Source organism: Mustela nivalis, assembly GCF_964662115.1.
Source record: "Mustela nivalis genome assembly, chromosome: 11".
NCBI lineage: Eukaryota > Metazoa > Chordata > Mammalia > Carnivora > Mustelidae > Mustela > Mustela nivalis.
The window spans coordinates 58,164,124-58,178,873 of NC_139030.1; the positions used below are offsets into that span (position 1 = coordinate 58,164,124).

Below are 14,750 nucleotides of genomic sequence, written 5' to 3' on the forward strand. Positions count from 1 at the left end.
AGGAGACGTGGAAGAGGCGGCGCGCGGGCGGGCGAGGAGGTCAGCCCGCGCCTGGCCCCCTCGTCTCCCCTTCCCTCCCCTCACGTACCCTCCCCTCCCCTTCCCGCCCCTCTCGTACCCTCCCCGCCCCCCCGGGGCCGGCCGCCTGGGAGGGTTGGTCCGCGCCCCGCGCTTCCGACGAGCGCCGCCCTCGGCGTCCGCAGCCGCCGTCATGCCCCGGCCCGCGCTGCCCGCTGTCCTGCTGCCGTTGCTGGGCCTGGTCACCGCCGCCGTCGCGGGTGAGCTGCCCCCGGCCGCGTTTCCTCCCTCCCTGCCCCTGAGCCCGACCCCGAGCGGTCGCCTTCAGGCCCTGCCCCGCGTGACCCCGCAGCCGCCGGCCGCCCCAGGGTCTCGCCCTGCCCTGCGCGCCCACCCCCGTGCGCCCCCGGGGCCCTGCGTCCGGCCACCACCCGCCCCGCGCGCCACCCCGGGCAGCGGGTTCTGACAGAGCGCCCCGGGAAGGGTCGCCGAGGACCCGAGCCCGCCCTGGCTCCCCCACCGTGCCCCCAGCCTCAGCGCAGACCCGGCTCGCGGGGACGGTCTCCAAACGGGGAGCTCGTTGACCAGAGCAGAGGGACTCAGAGCCGCGCACCGGGGCAGTTTCCGGGCCATTTGGGGATGAGGAGCGGGGAAGTTGGCTGCGGAGATTTCCCCTTTGCGCGGCGGGGGCAGGGCAGGGGTGGGAGGAAGCGGGCCCTCCTGCGCTCGCCGCCCTGTTGGTCCCGCGGCCTGGCGTTCGAGTTGTTGAAACAGGAAAACAGTTCAGCCAAATAACCCCTGGATCGAAGTGGGACGCGAGCAGGCGAAGCTTCGATTCCTCCTAAGTCGTGTGATTTAAAAAAGCCTTTAAGTCTGCTGTGCGGTCATGCAAGGGTCACCCGAAAAAAGTTACACATGGTTAGTCAGGCATTTCCCAGATGACTCCTGAGGAAAATAGACAAATCTGTTGAATATGTGAGGTGGGTCTTTTGTTTGTTTTTAACAAGTTTTTTGAACACGCATGTCCAAAGTACTGAATGGGGGAAAGACTTCCATCCAAAAACATTATTGATTAAACCATTCTAGGAATTAAAGAACAGAATAAACAAGAACTCAGTGAATACTTGTGTGGGTTTGAATAAAATGCTTATGCGAGTGTTTTGTTTTTTGTTGGGGGGGGTTCCCTCCCTTGAATTTCTCTGTCATTTTATAAGTTCCTACTGGAAGCCTGCTGACAGGCAGGCACATTGTAAGGGGTCTCTGTTGGAGGTGGCAGTAGAGTAAGCAGCTCAGAACTTGCTTCCTAACTCAAAGCTCCTTTCCTGGAAGGCCTTGAGGGTCAGCATTTATGACTGGTTATGCCATCTGCTGCCTATGATGGAGCCACACACAAGATGTGCTCATTTTCACACTTCATACTGAGCATGTTGGATTTGTCTAAGACAAGACTGGACGGTTTTGAGACACACACACACACCCCCATCCACACCCTCATATGTTGGCCATTAACATCTGAATGTCCTTTAACCCACCTTCTGGGTTTGCCATGCCTTCAGACTTCAGGTTAGCCAAAATTTACTTTTGTTGTCACATTAAAAAAAAAAAATTTCTAGATGTTGGTATCTCTCTTTTTCAGAGAAGCTTGGTTTTTTTGTTTTCTTTTTTAAAGATTTTTACTTATTTATTTGACAGAGATCACAAGCTGGCGGGGGAGAGGGGTGCGGGTACAGGGAACAGGCTCCCACTAAGCAGAGAGTGGATACAAGGCTTGATCCTAGAACCCTGGGATCATGACCTGAGCTGAAGGCAGAAGTTTTAATCCACTGAGCCACCCAGGTGCCCCAGAGAGAAGTTGTTTTGAACAGTAGAACAGGTCATGCTCTCTTTGAAAAATTGTGTTCTTTTTCCTTTTATAAGTCCAGTACAGTCAAATAGGCTTTTCAAGAGCTTAAGAAGTACATGTTGAATAAATTAATGCAGGTAATTAACCAGTTTCTATCAGTCAGGAGACTTTAAGGATTAATTTAGAAAGAACAGGAGCTTTGGAGTTAGGTGCAAACCATATGGCTTTGAAAAAGTTACCTAACTCATTGCACTTGGAGAGAATACCCTGTAGGACTATAACGAGCATTAAGGGAGAACTCTGGCTCTTACCTGTTGTAGGCATGCTAAATTGTGGTGTCCTTCCTTTTGTTCTCTTCATACAAAATGAAGGGTAATTATTGTGACTAGAAGACATCATGAGTGCCATTTTATGTGGGTTGGATATTTCTGGTTAATGAGCACATTCATATACATGCTGATGATTTCATCACAGTGCTTTACAATATCTTACCCAGACAAGATCAGGAATCCTATTACATTTAAAACTAAGTGAAGAAAGAGCTTTTCAAGGTTATCACAAAATTAGCTGAGTGGCAAGATCTTAACAGCAAAGCTCCCATGGTATTGCATGAAGTGTAAATTTAACAGTGAAGTGGAAATCATTGTTACTGTTCTCTGTTACTTTGGAGTTCATTAGTGTAAGTGATCTTATGTTCTTCATCATTATCTTGAAAATCACGATGAACAAACTATTGTTTCAATTCTCAAGTAAGGTTCCATGGCATGCCTTTTCGAAAGTTCTTCTGTAATGGTGACTTTTCACATAGTAGTTGATCACTGTGTTTACTGGGTAGGTGATCGCCCATGAGATGAGTGGATATAAGCTTGGTGAAAGTAAGTCTTCTTTCTCTGGTCATCATGTGGATCAGAATCGAGGATATGGATTTTGAATTGCCGTAGCCTCCAAGCTCTGGATGAGGGTGCCCCGCCTTCCTTGCTGAGGTTATCTTTCACTGCTCTTCTAGCCGTTCAGTGTTTATCCACACTGGGCCCCTGGGGACTCAACCACCTGCAGGCTCTTCTGCCCAGACTGTCCTCCCCTTCCTCTGTCCTTGCCATGGCTGCCCCCACCCACATCATTCAAATCTCACCTCCTCAGGCCTTCCCTGAATGCCCCACATTCTCATGTCCATATTGTATCTTCTTCAGAGCACTCGATGCTGTCTGAATGCATCTTGTTTATTCATCATCTTCTTGCTTATCTTTCCGCTTACCAGAAGGAAGATACATAATAGCAGAGACTTTAATGTCTTAGGAATTTTTGTTTTGTTTTGAGTTGTATCTTTGCACTTTATTGTAATTTATAATAAAAGGACCAAGAATTTTTTTTTTTTAAGATTTTATTTATTTATTTGACAGAGATCACAAGTAGGCAGACAGGCAGGCAGAGAGAGAGAGAGAAGCAGGCTCTGCACTGAGCAGAGAGCCCGATGCGGGGCTCGATCCCAGGACCCTGGAATCATGACCTGGGCTGAAGGCAGAGGCCTTAACCCGCTGAGCCACCCAGGTGCCCCAAAAGGACCAAGAATTTTAAATGAATGATTTTTAAAATAAGGGGGATAATGAGATTTCAGTTTCTTTCAAATTATTTTACTTCTGTCATTAACTGATATCATAATTGAATTTGAAACATCAAATCATTTAATCTTTTTTTTTTTTTAAGATTATATTTATTTATTTGACAGAGAACACAAGTAGGCAGAGAGGCAGGCAGAGAGAGAGAGAGAAGCAGGCTCTGTACTGAGCAGAGAGCCTGATGTGGGGCTCGATCCCAAGACCCTGGGATCATGACCTGGGCCGAAGGCGGAGGCTTTAACCCGCTGAGCCACCCAGGCGCCCAAATCATTTAATCTTTTGATGTGACTTTTTCTAATTCTTATTTTGTTTTTGGTTTTTTTTTTTTTTAATTTTATTTATTTGTCAAAGAGAGAAAGAGAGAGCACAAACAGGGGGAGCAGCAGGCAGAGGGAGAAGTAGGCTCCCAGCCAAGCAAGGAGCCTGATGCAGTGCCGGATCCTAGGATAGGACCTGAGTGGAAGACAGACCTCAACCCACTGAGACACCCAGGCATCCCTAACTTTTTCTAATTCTTGTAAATGGCACAGTGATGTTTTACAGGAAATTATCTCAGATAGTTTTTGTAAATTTTGAAACATTAATAAATGTTTCTTTTTCTTCTAATGAGAAAGTGAAATTACAGTTAGGTATTATTTCAGGACTTCTTTCATTGTTGAGAAGTATTCAAAAATGTGCTTCTCTGTTGAAAATAGTTTTCCAACAGGGTCAGTGTCCACAGTTTTTTATGATACCTATTAAGTATTTATTTCTTTTGTGGATTATTTTGGATTTTGAGGGCAGATCTCGAGACTGAATCTATAAGAAAATGGACCAGAGATGCCCAGGGAGAAAGGTGCAGAGTAACACTGGCACCCCCATTGTATAAATAAATCTCATGATAGCTCTTCTGCAAAGGGATGGAGAGGAGAAGATGGAGGTAGACATCAGGGAGTGTGAGTTGGGGAGGGTGATGTGGAGAGGGAATGGAATGTCAAGAGTGCTTTTCTTGTGCTTCAGGGAGATCTTGCAACCCAGAGTACAGCCACAGGCCCTCTAGATTAGTCAGGGACTTGGAGCCCCACTCCTGCCTCCCTGCGTAATAAACATAATAAACAGCTCGTCCTCTTTGTCTCTCTGCCACAGTTGTTCTTGCGGAAGCTAAGTCACGGTGACTCATATCTTAGTGGGAGAGGGGCAAAGGTTTTATTATTGACCAGGGGAAAAAAATGCAGTCTTTGCCTTCACTTTGTTAACATTCAGAACAAGTGTTTCCAAGGATCACTTCCTCTTGTGCTGTGCCTGGTTGCTTAAGAAATTATAAGGGAACAGAGAGTTCTGCTAGAACTGATCGGTAATGCCAAATATCCTTGTAGATACGCCGTTTTATTCTTTAGCACATGGTAATTTTAGGCAGAGGATCTATATAGAAAATTTAAGAATCTTAAGTACAAGCTTTTAAAATTTTCATCAGGCTCCTGAATTTCTATATATATGGAGTCAACAGAATTATAAAGTCAAAATCCATAAAGAGTCACTTAGGTGCATTATTAATTACCTATCTTTCAGGACAGCTGTGAAGAAGTAAGAGTCATAGAAAAGCACTTTGCAGAGAGCATTGTGGGCAGGCTGTGTGTGTGTGTGTGTGTGTGTGTGTGAAGCTTATATGTTGAAATATATTTTTACAGAAGATATTATAGAACCTCTAATTGAAAACTTACAGCAGTATTTTAGCGAAACAAGGTTTTTTATTTTTATTTTTATTTTTTTAAAGATTTTACTTATTCATTTGATGGAAACAAGATTTTAATGAGAATGGGGTTATAGCAGAGATAACTTCGCATCGAAGGAGGCTTAGCTTAGCTTTCTGCTCATGAAGTGCATGAACCTCAACAGCTTTCCTCACAAGAGGTATCCAGCCTCTGCTTGAACACGTTTCCTCTCAAAGTAAAAATATATGTCTTGAGTAGTGCTTAGAGCTGGTTTCTAGGGCACCCACTGACCGATAGCATGAGAAGGAGGGTTCGGGGGTGAATTAACTGAAGGTCACTGCTAATGCTGAAATGAACCTAAGGACAAGGCAGTTGAAATTTTGAGGTAGTGAAGTTAACAGTTTGTTTTGTATTCTTCTGCCTATAGAGTCTTACTTTTGTTGTCTTACCACGTATTGCTTATTTAATTATTGAACAGTGGCCTTTGAGTTGTTGTCATCATCATTGTCACCATCCTCGTCCTCATTCCCATCTCAGGGGTCCACGTTTGCTATTCCCTGTCTGACCCAGATTTCCACATGGCTTTTCTCCTTGGGCTTATGCAGACTTTTATATGTCACCTTGATGATGAGATCTTTCTTAGACACCTTTCTAAAATTGCAGCCGTCACATCTACCCTACACCCAGGATCTTGCTTCTCTGTTTTAACTTTTCTCCTCAGTATTTATCACCATCTTGGGTTGCTCGTCTCCAAGATGGCCCCAATGATTTTTTCATGCTGGTATTCGTAGTTTTGTGTAGCTTACTCCAGCACTAAATAGGGGTGACCTATGTAACCAGTAGGATATTGCAGAAATAACAGTGTGACTCTGAAGGCTGGATTAGAATCATTTGCTCTGAGAGAAGCCACCTGCCATGTCACAGGGACCTTCAAGCAACCCTGTGGAGAAGTCCACATGGTGAGAATCTGGGCATCTTACCTACAGCCGGCACCTACGCATTGTCCATATGAAGCAGCCTTCTTGGAGACTTTTCCTCCCACCCCAGTTCAGTTTTCAAATGGCTGCGGCCCTGGCCAAGAGCTTGACTGCAGCTTCATGAGAAACCCCAAACCGGAATCACCCCGCTGGGTAGCTGCTTCCAAATTCCTGACCCAGACAAACTGTGTGAGATAATGAAAGGTTTTTTTGTTGTCTTGAGTTGCTAGTTTGTTACATAGCAATAGTTCGCTAATATATCATCTGAATATAAAACATCATCTAACATATTTTGCCTTTGTGTATCTGCCTCAACTAGAATATAAGCTCCAGGATGGCAGGTTTTTTTTTTTTTTCTTTTTGTTCACTATGGCATCTAGAACCTAGAACACCTTTCTCACAACAACCCCCTGTGAGAATAAATACTGTCATTATCCCTGTTTTACAAATAAGGAAACTAGGGCACAGTGAGATTAAGTAACATATCTGGGATGATGTGGTCAGAGCCAGACTTCTCTGCAGCTGAACGTTCTTACCAGAACCCTGCCCTGTTCTAGTTCTCTGTGTTCTGTCTTGTATTATGTGTAAGGTGCTATGATAGTTATTATTGAGGGTACAGTGAGATTTAAGAAATGGTCTCTATTGTCATGCAGTTTACAATCCAGTTGGGAAAACTGGGTAAATATCAGATAACTGTCATAGAGGGCGATTTGATCAGTGTTGATTATCAAAGGCAACGCAGCTCCTTTTCCAAGAATAATGGCTACCTGTGGTTCTTATGCATAGGTCCTCGTGGTTCGTGTCATCTTACCCTCACTGCCAGGGCCACAACTAATCAAAAGAGGGATAATTAACCTAAATCAAAGGATGATTATTCTAGGCTAGGTGGCCACTCAAGGGAGTTCCTATTATAAAAAACCTTATGAGGCCTATTTGATGAGATGGCGTCTTCTGATGTCTTGTTATCCTATGTATCCATACAGTAAATGTCTATAATTTGAGGTAACCTGAGCAGGTCTTTACTCCTTGTAACCAGGAAGGTTTCTCATCCATGGTGTAATGCAAAGTCCAGAAAGTTCGAAGTTCAGAGGAGTCTGAGGCTCCAGGAAGATGAGGGTTGGACACTCCACAGAGAACTGACCCACAAGCTGCCCCTGAAGTAAGAGTATACTTTAATCAATAGGTGGTTTAGAAAGCAGAGTTCTAAAGCTTTCATAAAACATAGGAACTACAAGTGTACAAAGAAGTAATTTATAAATTGACCTCATTTGGTGTTGATTATATTTTTGTGTATTGAATAGACTTGCTTTATTCCATATAAAGCATATTGCAAAAATTATTTTTTATATTCTTATGTATTATCAGTAGAAACTATTATGTGTAGCTTTGACTGGAAATAATATGACAGCCTTTGTCAGCTAGTGATTCAAGAACTTCCAGTGATACGGAAAGTCGTTTTAGGTGTCATCAAACATGCTAATGGAGTCTGTTTCCTTTTAAGATTTTTTTTTTAATTTTATAAGGATAAAGAAAAGGCAACAAACGGAATGGGAAGAAAACAGAAGAAAAAAAAGATGAAAATCAAAATTTGCAGTTGACAGTATCTCCCCTTGTGACTATTTGGGTTTCATTCTGGAAATAACTTTATTTTGTCTATCATGTCTTGCACTTATACTGAATGAGTGAAGTAGGCAGTCTCCTCCCTCTTCTGCTTCCTCCTACCTGATAATGATAATAGTTTATGTGTTGGCTCCTTAGTAGGTGCTTATCATTGTGCTTTCTGTGGTACTCCTTCTGTTTTGGGATTTCTTTTCCTTTTTCCTTTCGTAGATGGCAAACTCCTTTATCCTGTAAGTTGTAGCTCAAATTACTTCCTTCTTTTTGAAGTGTTTCTTAACTTTATAAGTTATTTACTCTTTATTGTCTTGTGTTATATATATTTTTTAAAGATTTTATTTATTTATTTGACAGACAGAGATCACAGGTAGGCAGACAGGCAGGCAGAGAGAGAGAGGAGGAAGCAGGCTCCCCGCTGAGCAGAGAGCCTGATGCGGGGCTCGATCCCAGGACCCTGGGATCATGACCTGAGCTGAAGGCAGAGGCTTTAACCCACTGAGCCACCCAGGCACCCCTTGTGTTATATTTTATCCATCATACCTTTGTAATATCTGTTATATGTGTGTATTTAACTCTCCCATCAGAGTGAGCACTTTACGTGAAAAACTCATTCCTCTTTATATCCCTTTCTCCTTACCCCTTAGCACTGACCATTATATCTGACATAAAGGAGTTGGTCAGTAAATGGGTAGATGGATGAACAATTATTAATAACTTGTTTAAAGATGTGAAAAAGGGAACTCTGCTTCTGGCTATAACCAGGTGGGGAGAATAACTAGAAGTTCTAGATAAAATTCCATAAAAATCGTATTTGCAGGCAGCAGAGAGCTGCTCTGGCTGTTTGTTGAGGTGAGACCAACATTGTGTATATTAACTTTTCCCCCTAGGAGAGTTGCCAGAATCTTAGGCAGCGAAAGGAAGAACAGAGTTCTGGGCATTCTCATGGTGTTAAGGAGATAGAATTTTGAGTTTTAACTTGCCAAAGAAGAGAGGCTATACTTAGTATCCAGGCTTTCTTTGGAATCCATGGATATTGAGCCTCCTAAAGTCTTTAACACCCCCTCAGGTCAGCTCAAACCTTGACTCTGTTAAGGTAATTGTCAATACCCAACCTTCCTACTGGAGTCCCTTCCAGAGGAGAATAGTATCATCTAGAGCCTCTGCATTTTTTCCTACACAGTGTCTGGTACTTGATTTAAAAATAAACCAAACATATACCAGGCATAACAAGAAATAGGCCAAAGGAAAAGAGAAACAAAAATAGACTGAAGGCAACCCAGAAATTAAAGTTATCAGAAATGGACTTTAAAATAACTAAGAAGTTCAAGAATATAGATAATAAAATTAAGAACTTCACCAGAGGTCCAGAAACTACAAAAATACAAACAAATTGGAATTCTGTAACTGAAGAAGCATTGACATTACGAACTCAATAGACAGGTATAACAGCAGATTTGTTAAAACCTAAAGAGTAGATTAGTAAACCAGAAAGAACAAGATAATAGTATGGAGAGCCAGAAGTATTAAAAATATGAAAAGGAGCAACGGGAATTTTGGGGACATAATGGAAAGTCTGACATAAACATAATTTGAGGCCCAGAAACGGAGGAGAGAGAAAATGGAATAGAAGTGTTATTTGAAGGAATAATGGCCAAGAACTTTCCAAAAGAGATCAATGAAAATAAGCCATGGATTCAATGAGTGCACTGAATTAGTAGCAGGATTTAAAACACACACACACACGCACACAACACTAAGCATACCACTTTCAAACTGCTAAAATACAAAGACAAGATCTTGCAAGCAGCCAGAAAGGGCATCAGACAGACAGCTGATTTCTCAATAAGAATGACGGAAGCCCAAAACTATAAAATTCACCTTAAATAAAAAAATAAACTGACAATCTAGAATTCTGTATTTGCAAGAATATCCTTAAAACATGAGGGCAGTATAAAGGTATTTGCAGAAAATAAAAAACTGAGGGAATTTTTAATAGATACTTAAAGAATGACTTAAAGAAACACCAGAGGCTGGGAGTTCAAGGTACAGAGTCGGAGCATCCTGAGCTCAACCCTTCCACGGGCACAGCAAGTCTACAACAACATGCAGATCAACCATCTCTGTGAACAACCTGAAGACTAGTAGAGCAGCTCTTCCCCAACTAAAGATGGGGGAGAAAAGCCATTTTGAGAAGGGTAGGAAGGGCTGAGATGTGGTCATCACCACTAAACTGGCCTTAGAAGAAGTCCCACTAAACTGGGACTTCTTTAGGGAGGAGAGGCCACAAATAGAAGTAAGATTATGAAGAAAAAAATTCATGGGTCAAAGGAAATATACAGAGTAAAGGTAGGGGATCAACTACTACTAAGAGCTGGTACCAAGGTTAAAAGACAGAAGTAGTAAAGTCAGTTATATCCACAGTCAAGGGATACACAAAATAAAAAGTTGTACCCCGTGGTGTCAGACATAAAATGTGGGGGGGGGGGAGTAAAAATGTAGTGTGTTTAGAATGTGTCCCAACTTAAGCGAACATCAACTTAAAATAGACTGCTGTTGACATAGGATGCTTATATATGAGCCTCATGGTAACCACAGACCCAAAACCTATAACAGGTACACAAAAAATTAAAGAGAAAGGAATCCAAACACAACATTATAGGGAGTCATGTCACAAGGGAAGGAGCAAGAGAAGAGGAAAGGAACAGAGAGAACTATGAAAACAGCCGGGAAGCAATGAAAGAAATGGCAGTAAGTAAGTACGTAGCTATCAAGAACTGCTTTAAATGTAAATGGTCTAAATGCCCCAATCAAAAGATACAGGGTGACTGACTAGATTAAAAAAAAATTAAAAAAACAAGACCAGGGCGCCTGCTTGGCAGCTCAGTTGGTAAAGCATGCAACTCTTGTTCTTGGGTCTGTGAATGCAAGACCTACACCGGCATAGAGCTTACTTAAAAGAAACAAAAACAAAAGCCAAGACCCATTTATATGCTGCCTAAAAGATTCGCTTCAGACTTAAAGACACATGTAGACTGAAAGTGAAGGAATGGAAAAAGATATTACATGCAAATGCAAATGGAAAGAAAGCTGGGTAGCAATACTTCTATTAGACCAAACAGTCTTTAAAAGAAAGAGTATAACAAGAGACAAGGTCATGACATAATGAGAGAGAGATCCACCCAGCAAGAGAATACAGCAATTACAAATACCTGTCCACCCAATATACGAGGACCCCAATATATAAAGCAGATATTAACAGACCTGAAGGGAGAGATTGACAGGAATACAATAATAGACGGGGACTTTAACACCCCACTTACATCAACAGAAAGAAATCCAGACAGAACATCAATGAGGAAACAGCAGCCTTAACCAACATATCAGACCAGATGGACTTAACAGACATATAAGGAACCAAGTAGCGGAACAGACATTCTTTTCAAGTGCACGTGGAACTTTCTCCAGGATAGTTCACGTTAGGTCACAAAACAGGTCTCAATACATTTAAAAAGATTGAGATCCTATCAGCATATTTTCCAACAAATATTTAGTATGAAACTAGATATCGAGTACAAGAAAAAAATGGGGAAAAAACCCTGCAAACATTTAGAGGCTAAACAACATGCTACTAAACAACCAATGGGTCAGTAAAGACACCAAAGAGGAAATTTAAAAATACCTTGAGAATAACAGGTGTTGGCGAGGATGTGGAGAAGGGGAACCCTCATGCGCTGTTGGTGGGAATGCAAACTGGTGCAGCCACTGTGGACAGCAGTATGGAGCTTCCTCAAAAAATAAAAAATAGATCTACCCTGTGATTCAGTAATTCCACTACTGGGTATTTAGCCCCCCAAAACAAAAGATAATTCGAAAAGGCGTATGCATCCCTGTGTTTATTGTAGCATAGTTTACAGTAGCCAAGATATGGCTGTAGCCCAAGGGTCCATCCGCAGGTGAATAAAGATCAAAACATCACCACACCCTGGAATATTGCTCAGCCATAAAATACCGAGATCTTGCCCCTTGTGACAACATGGATGGACCTGGAGGGTACACTGCTAAGTGACGTAAGTCAGACGGAGAAAGACAAATACCATGATTTCCTTTCTTTGTTAAATCTAAAAGAGTTCCTCTGAGTAAGGACCACATTTGCTGAGAGGGCAGCCCAGGTGAAAGCACGATGGCTGAGTACTGTTTCTCAGGAGGAGAGTCCGAGGCCCTAGCTGCCCCGCGCATCCTGTTTTCACCCTCCCTGAACCCTGTGCCTCCAGACGTGTCTGGCCTCTCCAGCTCCTAACCATTTCTGGACTTCCTTGCTTTTTAACTCCTGGGATTGTACTGCACATATATTTTACACCCAGGTTTTTTTTTTTTTTAACTTAGTGTTTTATTAAGTAAATGCTCTTGGAATATCCATCCCTACAACTACCTTTAAGCCACCACACTGAGAGAGTTCTAGATTCCAACCAGAGTTCAAGCCAAGGTAGTCACATGTGTAATGCAAGTACTTCTAGGACAGCAGGAAGGAAAAAACCTGTATACAAAATAAATTGTAACTTGAGATGCCTACTCTCAGTACATCTTGCATGATTTAGTTTTCATTTTTAAGTATCCTTGACATAAAAGGTGGGGCTCGAACCTGCAATCACGCGATCAGGAATGACGTGTTCCACAGATTGAGCCCCCACCTTGGAGGATTTAACCACTAAATGTAGAAGTATGAGGCTGGGGAAAATTCAGGTCTCACCATGGGGACAGTTTTAAGTAGCCTCTAGTATCAGGTTGTGGACCCACCTCCTGTAACAACAATGACCTGAATTAACGATGACTTGACAAATCAGTTTATTTCTTTCTCTCATTAATCTGAGTGTGATATGATGGTTCCGTGTAGGATCCTTGTTGCTTTGTTATTCCTAGGCTATTTCCATTGTTTACATGATTGAAGATGGCTGAGTACATTTTGGCCAGTGGGAAAGGGTATATATGATCCAGGGAGCATACTCCTTCCTTTTAAAGGCAATTTGCATGGTTTGCTTCAGCTCACAGCTCATTATCCAGAAGTTACTGGAAGACTGGAAAACAATTTAGCTTGGTGGACATGTATTCTGTGCTATATGAGAAGCTGATATCAAAAAACCTCCCCCCAAAATATAAAATAAAATAGAAAAAATACACCAGGGCAAGAAAAAGGGTTCAAGTAGGGGACAACTAATGGTCTCTGCCATGTTCTGAGTTTGGTAAACTCAAGGTTGTGGAGTTTAGATTAACATTGCTGATGGTTAAATTCTGATCTTTATAGTAGGGCATTTTTTTACTTGTTCATATTAAAATTACAATACACAGAGAACTTAAAAATAAAGCTAGATAAAAGTCGTAGCGATTTTCCTACATAGACCTAAGGGAATAGGGATGTAGATTAAGCTTTTTTTAGTCACTGGAATTCAGTAAAATCCTCCCCTTTTCTCCATTCTGGTCAGTGAAATCAAGCTCTTCAAGGCTTACTTTTGGAAAGTAAGCTCATGCTAACTAATGACATTTCAGAGCCATGGCTTACAAATGTACACATTTATAATGAACAACAACAACAAAAAGATGAAGATAGAGAAGAAGGAGGTGCCATTCTACTCACAACTACGAGGAAGAGATATGATTCTGTTTCATAGAACTAATTCAAAGAATCTGCTTTGATGAGGTTTTAAACTAAGAAGGTTCATAAGAACATCAATCTTGTTTTCCTGTGCAATATGAAAACTTGTCTATTCATAATTTGGCAACTTGTCTCTGCTCTTGGAAGTATAATTTTTAAAAAGGCTATTGCAGAACTCTTGAGACTTTTGAAATTGTTACTAAATACTGCAAAGATAACCTTCAAAAAGAGCTGGTAATTCCGATTGGTTGTCCTTCTTGATAGTTTGTTGCCTTGGTAATAATGCTGTAATTTACAAGTCTGAATTCATAAACACCCTAAAGGCTTGTAACTTTGCTCTGTCAAGTCAGAAGAGAATCATTGGCACATTTCTCTTTTCCCAAATGTAGAATGGAAAAAAATAAATTCCCATCACACTAGTCGATTTCTTACTTTAACAGAGCTCTGTGTCTAAATTCCTTTTTTCTTTCAATATTTAATATCTGGTATCTTTAGGAATTCACGGAATTCTTCCCAACTTATTTAACAGTGTTTCTTTTTCCACATAGACTGTCCTTCATCTGCCTGGGTTCAGTTCCAAGACAGTTGTTACGTTTTTCTTAAAGAAGCCATCAAAGTAGAAAGCATAGAGGACGTCAGAAGTCAGTGTACTGACCATGGTAAGGCGCTTACTCTTCTTATTTTTTTTCCACAGCCATAAATGGTGTTCACACATTTCTTCAAAAAATGGTTTTGGCATATCTCACTTACACCTGGGTCCTTGTAATAAATGAACAATTTTTATTATATAATGCAGCAGCCACACTGTGGAGTTGGGTATATATTTAAGCTTTGAGTTGGAAGACAGCTGTTAGACAGTCCTGTCCAGAGCTGTGTGATAGAAGCTTAGCAATAGCAGTATCTTTTTCACGTACGTACCCTGTGCCAGGCACCAGGTGGATTTGATTATCCTTACATAACTACCAGGTGGTTTATATTAGCCTCCTTTAATCAGGGGGAGAAATGAAGTTCAGTTATTTGTTCAAAGTCATGCAGGTAGTAATTGACAGAGCCAGGATTCAAACCAGGTCCGGATCAGATTTTAGGGCCATAGCTGTTAATCGCTCTGCTGCTATTCTGCCCTTGGGAGTGCTGTTTCGGGTCTGCAGTGTGGGCGGAAGTCCGATGGGGCCAGGAAGGGAAGCTGTGATAGCGAAGTGTATGTTGGAGAAAAAGAAGCAAAAGGCTATTTGCTAGCAGATACACTCAGTGTTCCCTGGAAAATATATTTACAACGTTACATTGTTAAATATTTCAAATAAATATGTCATTTAAGAAAATTTATTTATTTGAGAGAGAGCA

General features: G+C 41.7%; 1 protein-coding gene across 1 annotated transcript in view; it reads left to right on the forward strand.

Moving 5' to 3' along the window:
• The window catches only part of CD302 (CD302 molecule), a 28,080-nt gene continuing 13,330 nt past the window's right edge, over positions 1–14,750 (forward strand). The window contains exons 1-2 of the mRNA XM_082691412.1: positions 1–278; positions 13,958–14,068. Of these exons, the coding sequence (XP_082547538.1) occupies positions 212–278; positions 13,958–14,068 (178 nt within the window). The 5' untranslated portion in view covers positions 1–211. The remainder of the gene's footprint in view (positions 279–13,957; positions 14,069–14,750) is intronic.